The 15,040-nt window shown below is 41.4% G+C and overlaps 1 protein-coding gene across 2 annotated transcripts in view; it reads right to left on the reverse strand.

Moving 5' to 3' along the window:
• The window catches only part of MIB1 (MIB E3 ubiquitin protein ligase 1), a 64,835-nt gene that overhangs the window by 43,399 nt on the left and 6,396 nt on the right, over positions 1-15,040 (reverse strand). For both annotated transcript variants that reach the window (XM_075270612.1, XM_075270613.1), the window contains exons 3-5: positions 12,773-12,902; positions 8,444-8,548; positions 3,189-3,255 (exon numbers count right to left, since the gene is read on the reverse strand). In XM_075270612.1, coding sequence (XP_075126713.1) covers positions 3,189-3,255; positions 8,444-8,548; positions 12,773-12,902 — 302 coding nt within the window. The remainder of the gene's footprint in view (positions 1-3,188; positions 3,256-8,443; positions 8,549-12,772; positions 12,903-15,040) is intronic.

The raw sequence follows: 15,040 nt of genomic DNA on the forward strand, positions 1-15,040 counted from the left end.
TGGCCACCCCAAGTTACTGCAGATAGGTTCCCTTTCAAATGAATGGGACAGACTACCTTTTAAGAGGGGGTTTATGATGTACATGATAAAATCACAAAAAAGAAGACATTTAGGACCTGTTTTCTCCTCCATCACTTTCAGTACCATATCCAGTCCTAGGGCGACGATGTGCTCATGTAGACCACTGTGCAGCCAATTACACAAGGCACAATGGCACATGAGGCCAGTGACTGGTTGCATCGCCATTGTGGTGTATAAGGATAAGACAAATACCAGTAAGGAGAACTGAAGGGCAAAGCTGGAAGTGGCAGAGGAGAAAACTGATAAGCATAACTTCTTTTACTATTTTATTACATTTAGTAGTGTTGGGCCACCTGGGCCATCTTTAAAATAAGCCATCAATATTAGATTGTGAAGGTCTGACTCACGGCAACACCAGCAACCAGTTGTGTCAGGGGGCTACATTCTCTTCAATGTCTCATGCATGTACACTGTACCTTTTGTAGCAGCAGTGCAGGGTACTGCAGTGTTATGCTATTCATTAATCTAATATAGAAGACTTGTCCTAAAAATAAACCATTGATTTTAAAAGGCTGGAAAACCACCTTAAGGAGTCATTTATAAAATCTGAAAGGCAAAATTAAAGTTGTTGTTTCATGTTTTGCTACTGCATACAATAGGGAAGCTTAAAAACCAAAAACATAGAATTAACGTATTAGGCCTGGTTCACAACTGCGTCCGCTTGGGTACCCCTGAACAGAATACCGAACGCAAATATGAACCGGGTCTTCATGTAACATAATGGTATGGCATGATGCATTACGGAACAACTTGCCATGACATACTATTATGGACATGGCGCCCACTCAGAATATAAACAGCCGAAATTACTAACAGGTGTCCACTCTGCAAACACCTGTGATGCAAGCTACAGTATAAGGATTCCAGGTGTTTAACCCTTTAGTTGCCAAGATCAGTAGTGAACATCTAAAAGGATTTCCCACATTAAACCCGCATTCACCCATGAAACTCGGTCCATGTGTGGCTGGATTTACAGACAGGAATTCTTAGCAACACAGTTATCTATGATGCTCAGAGTCCCTGCTCACCAGTGACATATGTCCCACACCAACTATAGTACAAGGACTCCTAACAGCATAGATAACCGTTTTGCCAGGAGTCCCTCTCCCAGAAAATTTTTCAGGCCAGTAAATCTGCTCAACACACTGACCAAGTTTTCATTTTCTTTTACTCCCCTTCTTCCAAAAAAGTCATAACTGGGGCCACACGGTGGCTCAGTGGTTAGCACTGCAGCCTTGCAGCACTGGAGTCCTCGGTTCGAACCCTGCCAAGGGCAAAAAAAACATCTGCAAGGAGTTTGTATGTTCTCCCCGTGTTTGCATGGATTTCCATCCCATACTCCAAAGACATACTGATAGGGAAAAATGTACATTGTGAGCCCCAAGTGGGGCTCACACTCTACAAAAAAAAAAAGTCATAACTATTTTACATTTTCGTTCACAGAGTTGTAAGTGTGATATTTATTATTCTGTACATTGTACTTGATAGCTGTCAAAAAAAAAATAAAAAAAAATTCAGAATAGGGAAAGATTTCGAAAAAAAAAAAGCATTTGCTCCATGTTCTTTTCTTGTTTTTTTTTCATTGTGTTCACACATTACCTATATTCTGGAGGTTGCTAGGATTACAGGGATAACAAATTTATATAGATCTTGTTATGTTTTAAACGGGGGAAAAAAAAAAAAAAAAAAAAGAGCAGTTCGTCCATTTTGATGTTTATTCCTTATACATTGTTGACTGTATGGGGGAAAATAATTTTTATGTTTATAATTCAGCAATTTCAGATGAAGTGATGCATAATTTGTGATCTAGAGGAAAGGAAGGGTAGGGTGATTTGAACTCAATTTTTATATATATATATATATATATATATATATATATATATATATATATATATATATATTTCTTATAACTTTCATTAAAAAAAAAAGTTAAAAAATTAAGTTTAAGCACCCTAAGGGTCTTGAACCCGTGATCAACTAATCACTTGTACCATAGCCTGCAATACAACAGTATTGGTCAATGACAAAATGCCTTTGTATCTACTGGTGCTTGCTACAGGCAAGGCAGGCTCACTAGCATATACAATACTATGACAGGTCTGCGAGCCATAACATAGCTCCCCATTGTTAGGCTAAGGCCTCATGGGGCGTCCCGCAGCAAAAAAAAAAGCGCTGAAGAATAAACCACGGTGGCAACGCATCACGGTTCTTCCTGTGGTGCTTTAGACAAAATTTGCAGAGGTTTCCTCTGTAGACTGTGTCATTTATACCTATGGGGTAAACGCCGGCATTTCCGTAGGTATAATTGATATGCTGAGATTTCGCTGCGCAGTTTTTACTGCAAAGTGGGCATGGGATTCACTAGACTGACTGTAAAATGCTGCGATTTTTATGCCACGTGGACCCCTGGCTTTAAGAAAGTAAAATAAAAATATAAGTGAAACAATGGGTGGAGGCGGCACCAGAGGCAATAATAAAGGAGACTCTGATCGTGGGCACTACCACCAGAAATGGCAGAGACCTGGTGTTATGGTGCCTGGTTCTTGGCAGGCACCAATTTAAGTAGCAACATCTGCTGTAATAGTATGGAAGACGGCAATAAAGGGTTAAATTAAACAGAGTATCTTTTTTTTTCCTTCATACCACCAAGAGTATTTACTGTACATTTAACCAAAAAGATATATTTACCCCTACATGTAGTCTGTCAAAAATACAACTCAGCTAAAAAAGAAAAAAAAATCCCACAAGTGCTTAAATCACAAAAAAAAAAAAAAAAAAAACAGTTCCCATGTCCTTGGATTAAAACAATCAAGGTGTTTGATAATAATCCTTCCAAAATTGAGAGTATTATGTCATTTGGAAATGTAAGGTCAGGATTCCACCACTGACAGTCCTAATTGGGTTGTGTACATGTGAACAGCTTCTAACTATAGACACAGTCTGTAATGGAGCCTGCATAGAGTCCGTCCTGTGGTCTACAGGCCAGAAGAGGAGCCAACAGTGCAGAAAGCCTATGCACATGAGCAGCTGGAAAGCAAAAAGGCACATTTCTTGTTAAATATTTCCCCAATAGTAACATATCAACAGAAAATAACCAGAATACTCACCCAGAACAGGACAATGGTCTCGGTAGAATGAACCTCCTTTGGCATCTTGCACACATTTCAGGTCAGACTAAAATAAATATTACATCTAGTAAATGCATGATATAAGTAAATAATATCTAGATTATTATAATATATAACAGAATGACAAGATACACACACACTTACTTAATGTAAACCATACAAGCAATATGCTCTGTACGTACTATACTCAGACAAATGAACAAGACATTGAGGGGATTCTTGTTCGCTTATAGTACATTGCCACAACTGTATATGTAACTGTTACTGCAGATGTCACAATGTAAAGATGTAATGTACAAGGTGGTGGTGGGTGGTTGTGGGACAATGGGACGGCTGCCAACTACCGCTGCTCCGGGCCTACGACCTGAGGATCCTGGACAGTGCGCCCACTGGTGAGTGCCCACACACCGGACACGTCTGTGCGACTGCAGGGGAAGCCTATGTGTATCGTACGTGTCATCATGTGATGTGTATGTCATGTAAACATATGCACTGTCATGTGTATCATATAGGTTTTCGAGCAATCTGTTAATTTCATGTCATCTTTTATGGGTTTAGGTCTTGACCTGTCACTTAAGTGTAAATGGCGTTTCCAGGCTTTTGATACCGATGAGAAATCCTTAGAATAGGTCATCAATATCAGATCTGTGAGGATCTGATAGCACCTCCACAGATCAGCTATTCTCAGCAGCAGCTGGCTCCTGAACTATTCAGTGAATGAAGCCAAAAGCAGAAAACTTTATCCATTGTGTAGTGTCTGTGCCAAGATACTGAAGAGCAGCTTCCCTTCAAGTGAGAAATGCAACAGTTTCTCAAGACAAGTTAGACATGTTAAATACCGACAGACAGGTCATTTTAAGCATATAATAGAATTATTTTTGAAGCTCCGCACACAATACAGAAGCTTCACCCCACTTTTCCCCCTACTTTACCATCACATGCTCTTCATTTGGGTTTAATTGTGTGACATATGCATTTTTTTTTTAAACTCGTTTTATTGAACATACAATGAAGTACAGCGTAGACTGCGACAGAGAACAGAATATAAATTTATATATACTCCAGGATTAGTAATAAGGCATGGAGTTATCCCCATCTACATGCTACACCTATTATATAGCGTCTGCATGTAACTAGAAACGAGAAACATAAAACACACTGCACATGTAATGCATGGTAACAGAGAGAAACCTTCAGGGAAGCAAATAACATTTTTCTGGACTTGTGGCAGGTTGGTTGTCACCCTGAAATAAACTCACAAGAATAACCAGTTGCTTTTATAACCCTAATGTAAATCCTTGTAACAGTTTTATACCAGACATAATAGGGTATCTGGCTTTAATGTTTGACTAACCTGTGTAGAAACAATATAGGCGGGTGGTGATGGATGGTGTGCGTGGGGGGGGGGGGGGGTGCCACTCCCCTCCTCCACAAAAAAAACCAAACAAAAAAAAAACAAACAATGGGACGAGGACATAGATGTGGAAATCCAGCTGGAGATCCAGTCCACAGTCCAGCTACTGGAGAGGGCCTGCCACTCGTCAGTAGCAGAAGTGGACGAGGAAATCCAGCTGGGGATCCAGGCCGCAGTAGCTCGATTCCAATTATATACTGGAGAGGGGCAGCCAGCAGTGCCACAACATCAACCGGGGTGCAGGGTGTAGTGCTGACGAGGCCCAAGCACCAGGAACCTATACCAGGGTGGATAACAGATATTGTGGACCTGCAACCAGCATGTCCAGTACACAGTACTGACGAGACACAGTTCCATGTGTCTGTGCCAGCACACAAGTTCCCTGTCCTCCTCCTCCAACACCACCACCTTCACCATAAATAAATAGTTAAAGGGGTTGTCCCATCACAAGGATCCTATCTATACTGCTTGTTAATGTGGATGTAAGACTTTTCCTAAATACATTGCTTCAGCAAAACTGCTTTGTCTGTCCACTATCTTACTTTATTCAATTCTTTGTGGCCACAGCCCTGACTTAGCTGCTCATGAGTCAATCTGCTGCTCTGAGGGGGGAGGGAGAAGGGGCTAAGTGCAGGGAGCGAGCCTGTGTTTCTAGCTATTCCTGTGTCTGCACCATGTGACCTAGGTCCTGCTGTCAGATAGGGGAGAGGAGCTGCTTTCATTTCTCCTGTTCTCCCAGTTATCAGGCTAGCTAATTAAATTGTGTTCATTATGGCAGAGACAGGCAGTCTCTGTATGTAACACAGAATGGAGCTGCTCCTGCCTGTACTTCATAGTCCAATATGGGTGGGCGGAGCTACACGCGAATTTGGGGCGGAGCTAAACGGCAGGTTGCATGTGAAACCCCGCCCACCAAATGATGCAAGAAACCAGGAAGAAAGAAGATTTTACAGCAGTGAAGACTGATGAGTATGAGAGGTGGGAATACCCCTTTAAAAAAAAAAAAAAAAACATTAATGTTTTAGGGCTCCCCCAAGGGCCAAAAAGGAAAGCTCTGCTGTTTAAAGGCTCAACTCACCCCAAGGGCAAAAAACTCTGCTGGTGAAAGGCTGAACTAAATTAAAGGGCCTATAACTCTGCTGGTAAGAGGCTGAAGTCACCTAAAGGGCCTCAATCTCTGCTGGTAGCTCAGCTTAAGAGCCTCTAACTTAATTTGGAAGGGCTCACGTGAAGGGCCAGAAAAGTAATTTTTGGAGGTCTCACAACATCACACACATGAACAATGACAGTTAAGGGTGGTGGCTGTGGGATTTCCCATTGCCTATGCCATCTGTGGTTGTCATCTGCAACGTGATTTAAAGGGGTGCATGCTAATCATGAGAAAAGAAGTAGGTATCTTCTACGCCCGGCTTCCATAAGACTTAACTTTTATTCCATTTGCAGATTAAAAATTATAAAATACAGTGCAAGAAAAAAGAAAGAAGAAAATACATCGTGGGACAGACAATAAAAAAAAAAAAAATCGCAGCATATTGTCTTGTAGCCATGCTATGAATAAGGGTTCATATGTAACCCGAAACGCGTCAGCTTGGAGCTGAGATTTTTTATTGTCTGTCCCACGATGTATTTTCTTCTTTTTTCTTGCACTGTATTTTATAATTTTTAATCTGCAAATGGAATAAAAGTCTTATGGAAGCCGGGCGTAGAAGATACCTACTTCTTTTCTCATGATTTATCAAGCTTTGCAAGTCCCAAAGCCAGGGTCTCACACTCCGAAGCATTCCAAAGCCGTATGGTGAGTTAACCATTTCAATACTATTCTGGGTGCATGCTAATGTTTCTTTAGCTTTAAATTTGTGTTTCTGTCCATACAATTGGGGAGGAAAGAAGGTTTCCAAGTATTTTTCCATTTCATAGAGGTTCTATTGAGTGTGGAAAGTGTCTAGTTGATAGGCTGTGATATTGGGGTAATCCTGGGACTTGGGCGTGTTAGATGCCCCCAGACATGCTTCCCCTGCTGTCCCAGTTGCATTCCAGAGGTGTTGGCATCATTTTCTGGGGTGTCATCGTGGACTTGATGACTCTCCTTAGTCGAATTGGGGTTTCCCCGAAACAAGCATTTTTTTCCCCATAGACTATAATGGGATTCGATATTCGGTCGAATATTGAGGGGCTACTCGAAACGAATATGGAATATTTCACTACTCGCTCATCTCTAGTCTTTATACATTCTGCCCCAATTGGTCTTCAGTTAAAGATCATACACACAGTGCTTTATGTGGATCTAATGCAGAACACTTGGTAAGTGTTAGCAGGCCAAACACTGCATAAAAGATTCACTACTGGAGATGAACATTCTCATTTTATCAAAATTAACATTATGGAATTAGAGGTGGCCAATTACTATTTTAGGATGTTACTGGTAGGCCTAGGGGCTTTCACTAGGCTTCCAGCTGCCATGACAATCCCTCAGGCCCCTCGCTCAGATGGTACAGTGGCTACTGATAGGATGATGGTTACCTCCAATCCTGGCCGCTGCAGGCAGGTGTCATCTGTATAACACAGCCAGCACCCACTGAAGATAAGTGGGTTCATGTCCTGAGTCCATGCTATACGGTCCATGCGCCACTCGTTATATTTTTGTCACTTATTACCTTTATAATCTTAAGCAAATTGGCCAAGGTACCAGACTGCGTTCGGTCTTACCCTTAGAGGTCAAACAGTTTACTTGGTTCTTTTGACTGCTATGCAAATATTTAGGCTCATATTCATACATGCATCAGAGAATCTGCTAGGAATCTCCATGACACTTTCCACTGCAAGCAACACTAGTTTTCCATCAAAACGACAGACAAGTGAGCACAAACCCACAGACTCCATTATTAATTTAGGATTTCTGGGGCACCACAGTTGTCTGTTGTGTGATGGATTTAGTACAGTGCTGTGGCTTCCCTTATAAACACTGTTTATTACAATGTGGTATTGAAATAAATAAAATGACTTATTTTAAGAAAATGTGCTAGTTATTTAATATTACATCCTTGTTTATTAAAGATAAAAAAAATTTAAAAAGTTATAATGCAATTATGTCAAGCTGCATAAAATAAGGCCTCATACACACAACTGTGTCTATCTTATGGCCACAATAGCGGATCTGCAAAACGCAGACAGTTCATGGATAGTATGTGTGTCATAGAGTCACACAGTGTATGATCCTCAGCTGCAAAATGGACAAAAATATAATCTGGACTGAATTTTTTGCCTTAAACACAAGGACCCCATAGTGACTAATAATAATAATAATAATAATAATAATAATAATAATAATAATAATAACAATAAAGCACACTGCTGAAAACAACAGTCATGTGCATGAAGCCTAAGTAGGAAGCAACTTCTCTTATCCAGCATTGTAGTCTCAATTAGCTACGTACAGGCAGGCGACAGCCAACAGAAAAAAAAAAACTGTATAACAATGAGCCATCTATTGATGGTCTAGAGCCTGAATACATTAAAAGGAAGCGTGCTTTTTCTGCACATATAATATGTGGCTGTAACCAGAGAGGCCTGGAATTAGATCAAAAGTAACACTGGAACAGCTGGAAAGGGTCAGAATGCACCAATACACACCAATTCCTCCCTTTTGTCAATGCATCATGGCCTCAGATGTGTCACAAAAGAGCTTTACTAAATCACCCGGGCTTGCACATGCACAAAACAAAAGAGTGAAAAGAAAGATGCTAAAAAAGAAGGCATTCTCCTGACCTTGTCACCCCTGCTCCTGCCTTCTTCTAGGAATTCTCCATTCTTAGCTACTTACCATGCCTTCAAATCCAACTCTGTAAAGGTTTTTAGCTCCATTGTCCCAAAGGACATAGGCTGCACTGTGTGGGCTTGATGCACTCCAGTCCTGGATCTCAGTCACCTAAAATGACATTCAATAAAACGAAAATGTGGATTGATCAGCTGAATGGTAGTAGAATGATAGCTAGAGCTACATAACATAGATAAGATGCTGGATACTATATATTTGTCATCATTTTGACTGTTTTTGCCACTGCTATGTATCATATAATTATTGCGTCCAATACATGGCAGTGGAACCCTCCAATTTCCCCTCGGGGATCAAGATTAATAAAGTATTATTCTACTTCAACGTGTCAGTTGTCACTTGAATTGTGGCTGTAAAGATCAGCAGACTCTGCTCTACCAATGTGTTTGCCAGTCTGAAGATCGCAGACAGAAGGGGGGTGGTTGGTATATCTCAGACTAAGCAAAGACAAATACACCATCTATTTTGTACAAAAATAGCAAACTATGCAGGGGGACCCTTTCCATATAATATCAGTGCATCAGCTAGTAAACTTGATAGATCACACGCACGATTAGATTAGTTAAGTGCCCACGTGCAGGGGGTAAGTTGGAAGAAATAGCTCACAACTATCTAAGGTGTACAGCAACCTTTATACGGTCAGTCTACATAGGATTTAGCTGTCAATTGGAGGAAAAAAAAACCCTTTATTGTTCAACTCCATCCTGCAAGTAAACGTTTGTCACAGTGAAAACACTGCATTATATTCTGATCATAAGTAAGGGTCTTACTTTTCTAGTATAGTATACAAATGCAGCTATATTTACTCCTGCGTTGCAGAGCGGAGGCTCCGGTGCTCCTCACCAAACCCTGTTGGCAGCACAGCAGCCTGACAACTACTAGAGCTTTAGCCAATCTCCGGCCTTGCTAACTGACTGAAGCCGTACTCAGCAATGGAGACGGAAGAAGAGGCAAGTAAAGCCGTACGGACTCATGAATACAAGGTTTTTCTACTTATAACAAGACCAATCATGGCATATTGCTAGCTGCGAGACAAAAGAGGCTGCCGCTTCGTTTTATAAATTAGTAGGACCCCAATAAAGCACATATTTATCACAATGGAAATAAACATCAAAGCGCTCTATTCCCTATCATGGCCGCCTGAATCTGATTCTGAGGTCTTGGCTTCCTCTACTCCCATGTGTAGAACAATGTAAAGACCTCCTTTTCTGTCCAGACTTGCCGCCTACATCTCAATGAAACAAACAAAAGTGCTACAATGCTAACACAAAGCATGGACAGAAAGACTTTCTAGAAAGGCTATTAGATTACTTGTCATACTGACACACACCTTGCTAGACAGATGGCGGCCAGGGAACGTTTAATGGTCTTGTCATAAATGTGTATAAATGTATGTCAATAAGAAGTGCGCAGACAGCTCACACACTGCCTTATCTCAGAGGTAGCAATAGCAAATCAGGAAGTAGTGCAAGAAAAGGGGGGCGGCTGAGTTTTGACAAAACCCATAAACATTAAAGGTATATTAAAAAAAATTAAGAGCCTTCAGTAGTTGATACCTTTTTTTAATGGCTAACTAAAATGATGACAGATTGCAAGCTTTGGAGGCTCTAGGCCTCTTCTTCAGGCATAGTTTAAACACAATTCCTGAAGGATTCATATTTTATCTTTTTGCATACCGTAAATACGCATGCCTTCAGAAATTGTTTTTAAACTATGCCTGAGGAAGAGGCCTAGAGCCTCGAAAGCTTGCAATCTGTCATCATTTTAGTTAGCCATTAAAAAAAAGGTACCAACGACTGAAGGATCTTAATTTTTTTATATTTCATATCCACTGGCTAACACGGTACAAAGATATTTTTCCTTATACCAGTAAAGGTGGCAAACAAGGAACAAAAAGACCAAAACATCTCAGATGTTAATCCACTGTAACTTGCATCTGTGTAATAGTAGAGCTACACAGCCAGTTCCGCCATGACACATGGGTTGTCCATAGACTGCGATGCCTTCATCACATTACAACTGGCAAGTGCCACAGGAAGATGGCCAAAAGAAATCCAAACCTGATGAGTTTCTTGCAATCATCATGTTGAGATGACTTGTGAGTTACACGTCGCCTACCTTCACTTTCATCACTTCCAAAAATGGCAGCGCTACACTGAACTTTGGTCGAGTAAGGTTTGGCCAGTCAAGGTCACTGTGTCGTCCTAGCCTGACAAGTCAGCAACATAATAGTAAAAATGTAGAATGCCATGTAGCATAGGAGGAGATTACAGGCAGTTTAAACCATACGGGACATTTTTAACTAGATTTTTTGAGGTTTTACTGTGTCATTGAAACACAGACTGAAAGCAACACAGCGAGCTGATGTCCTGTGTCTGCAAAGGTCATGTGCCTTTTACAGTGCAGGGTTATAATATCCGGACTGTACATATCCTATATCTTGGAGTAGACAAATACCTCATCTCAGCGTAGTCAGTCTGCATGCCATGAATTAAAATGAGGAGCATGAATCCTTCACTACTATTTACGGTGAATCACAGACAAAGTAACCCCATGACGCACACGTTTGCCTACCATTCTACATAAGGGACTAGGAAAACTCCTTAAGGAGAGCACCTTTTCAGGCCACCTTTGCAGGTGTATGGAGATTTACAAGCCATTTATGCTCCACTGGGGGATTCTGGGGAATATGCAAATCTGTTTTCCAGGATCTAATTAGGAAAACAATGTCTCTGTTAGCTGCCACTAGGTCAGTACACTTTCTTATATCCTGATTGATCTATCAATTGATGTCATACACCACAGCAGTGTTTGCCACTGCAATAATACAGAGATGACAGTAATGATAATGCAATAAATTTGGCCCAATGATCTGCCATACAGCAGAATAGGAAATGTAGATGTTGGTCACGCAAAGGAAGGAAAAAGCCTGTGCATGTACAGTAACTTCAGCCACTATGCTAAGGAGGAACTTCACAAGCAGTTTTCTCATTAATATACTCCATCTCCTTTAATAGAATCATGCCTCAAAACTGAGTCGAAAAAGTTTTTAATCTGGTCAAGAGATCACTATTAAAGAGGACCTTTCACCACTTTTGGGCACATGCAGTGTTATATACTGCTGGAAAGCTGACAGTGCGCTGAATTCAGCGCACTGTCGGCTTTCCCGATCTGTGCCCGGTGTAAAGAGCTTACGGTGCCGGTACCGTAGTGCTCTATGGTCAGAAGGGCGTTTCTGACCATTAGCCAGGAACGTCCTTCTGCCTCGCGGCGCCAATCACGCTGTGCTGTGGAGCGGGGAGGAACTCCCCCCTCCCTCTCCTGATAATGCTCGTCTATGGACGAGCTGTGTGAGCAGAGGGAGGGGGCGTTCCTCCCCGCTCCACAGCACAGTGCGATTGGCGCCGCGAGGCAGAAGGACGTTCCTGGCTAATGGTCAGAAACGCCCTTCTGACTGTAAAGCGCTACGGTACCGGCACCGTAAGCTCTTTACACCGGGCACAGATCGGGAAAGCCGACAGTGCGCTGAATTCAGCGCACTGTCAGCTTTCCAGCAGTATATAACACTGCATGTGCCCAAAAGTGGTGAAAGGTCCTCTTTAAAAATAAACAGAATCAAGACCTAGCTATGGTTACATATTTCCCAATGGCATCAAATATTCACCAATGTCCACCAACAGGTGTAAGATGGTGACAGAAACCGCTGCAACCAATCGAAAAACTGGGAGTAATGGGGTGCAGGTGAGGCCTTTTTTTTATTTCCACCATGCTGACCCATTTTAAACACAATGGGGCAGTTTTCTGAAAACAGTTGCCCATAGGAAGCAATCACAGCACAGCTCATTTTACAAAGCAATAGAAGAAATAAAAGCTGTGATTGGTTGCTATGGGCAATGATGATAGTGGTCACAAATATCCCAATTTTTGTCACTCCCTGACCTCATTAACCTGTCATCTAAGTGTAAGAGATTACAACCATATGGGCATTGAGAAGTTTTACAGAAATGAAGTGAAGTATCCAAGCATTGACACAAATGTTTAAAATTCAGTCTAAAGAGAGAAATAACACAAAAATCTGCCATCACAAACATGAAAAAAGTACTTTATGGAAAACAAGGGTAAACTGCGGTTCCAAACAAAATTTCATGTTCCAAGAATCACACAACTTCTGCTCACACTTTCCAAACAGGATTTTATATGATCCCATCTGATCTGCATCATGTCATTTATCCCAATTTATTACCAATTTGTAAAAGGAGAGGGGGGGGGGGGCACATAAAGGTACAGTAAGAAAGCAGCATCAGGGAAGAAGCTTACCTTGCCTCTCCTGCCATTGCCACCATCTTGGTCCTCCCACTGCCAGTCAACGCCTCGCACTACTCTAGCGCCAGCAAAGATTCCTCTTGCTGTTATCTTCTTTGATTTCCGTCGGGACTCCAGAAGGACACTACGATTTGATGAATAATGTGTATTGAATGATAGGAATAAATTGTTTTTAGGTTTTTGTTTTTTTAATGTAGATTGTGAGCCCACATACAGCTCACAATGTACTTTTTTTTTCCCCCCTATCAGTATGTCTTTTATGGGATGGAAATCCATGCAAACACGGGGAGAGCATACAAAGTCCTTGCAGATGGATTTTTTTCCCTTGGCGGGATTTGAACACCAGGACTCCAGCGCTGCAAGACTGCAGTGCTAACCACTGAGCCACCGTGTGGCCCCTATGATATTGTTTATAAATTGTTTATAGTTGACAATTCCATATTTCTACACCCAGAATAAATGTTGACACTCATGTGTGCACAAATCCTTAAACATTTGGCTTCTCCGATGGATTGTAAAAACACTTTAACCAATTTCTTAGCCTACGTTCACACCTGTGCAGGCAGCCACCTCTGAAGGCAAGACTAGCACAGCAAGCATCGCTCTTCTTTCCATTAAAGGGAACTGTCAGCAGAAAAATCAGTATCAGACTAAGGGTCAGTTCACACGTGAAAACCGCCTAGCTTATTTGTGCGAGGTAAAAAACCTCGGGGAGTTTTTTTGACGCTGTTTTTTGCATTCCACGCGGTTTTTGACGAGGTTTTTGACGCGGTTTTCGCTAGGTTTTTTTTTTCCTATATGTGCTATAGAAACCGCAGGCGAAAACCGCGCGGTTTTTTGCAAAAAACCGCGCGGTTTTTTACCGCACGGTTTTCGCCTCACATTTACTTCTATGCAATTCTTCAGGCGTTTTCCGCCTGAAGAAAGGTCATGTCGCTTTTTCAGGCGGAAAACGCTAGGAGGAAAAAAAAAGCTAGTGGTCTACATAGACCACCATGTTAAAGGAGCGGTTTTTGAAGCGAATTCCGCTGTCAAAAACCTCCCCTTTGCCCACGTGTGAACTAACCCTAATACTAGTACCTTGTAAGTAAATTTCTACACTTTCCAAAGATGATTTTCTTATTCTGCATTGCAGCCAATTTGCTTTAGAATAAGACGCAGATTTTCATGGAAATAGAGCTGCAATGTAGAATACGAAAGGCATCTTCAAAAAGTGTAGAATCCGCGATACAAGGTACTATCAGTAATTTGGTACCAACTTTCCTGCTGACCACTTCCCTTTAAAACGTCAGAAACATAAACAGAAGCCCCTAATAGGAGTCAGGCAACATCCACATTTGTGGGAGTCTCTGCTGCAGACTCCGAAACAACTTGACGCCGACCATATCCACTGTTGTCTCGGCAGCCCTGTTCACCCATGCTAACCACTGACCCACTGCAGGGGAGGGGGTTTCAGACGCTGCAGTAGATATGGCCAGCCCTACAGTACTTATCGTTACCTTTACAAGCATCACCTTACAGATTATTTACTTCATAACAAACAAAAAAAAACTATAAACTGTTAATATAAACAATAGATACCCAAGTGACTGCATCTGCGACTATTGGACATGTGCCACTTAGAAAATAGTATATGCAGCCAAACACAATCCGTGCTTTATCTAGTTTATCAATACTCTGGTGGCAAGCATCAAACAGCCACAACAGTACTAAGCTTATCACAATGATGCATGGAACATAAAAAATTTGGTTCAGCTAACTAGGTAAAATGATGCTAGGTTCAAATCTGCCCCGGGCTCTCCATCATTCGGTTATGCCAAGGGATCTGAAAAAACAGCGACTAATCATTGACACTGGCCGAACACAACTATAATGGTGTCCTCCGAATGTCTGCTGTTGAAAGCGATGGAGAGAAAGGTCCTCCGTTCAGGACTTTTTTCTCCCCTGATTTACGGCAGTTTCTGCCCAGATATGAATCCAGCCTTAGACAAATTTTTCATCTCACTAGGTTGTGTAGTCAGTGGGCAAAACCAACAACTCCTATATTTCCACAGCCTGACTCCGACTCCTTCGTAAATGGCTGGCAGCCATGGTCATACAGAAGCAGTACAGATCCTCTAACTCACAAAGTATCAAATGATTGAATTTCTAAAAAAGAAAGAAAACATGTAACAAACTCTGCATTGAATCAATTCTATAAAATTAATGATAAAATTAGTTTGAAGCTGAGTCCGGTAACGTTTTTCCAACATCACCGAAAAT

Source organism: Leptodactylus fuscus, chromosome 4 (assembly GCF_031893055.1).
Source record: "Leptodactylus fuscus isolate aLepFus1 chromosome 4, aLepFus1.hap2, whole genome shotgun sequence".
Taxonomy (NCBI): Eukaryota; Metazoa; Chordata; class Amphibia; order Anura; family Leptodactylidae; genus Leptodactylus; species Leptodactylus fuscus.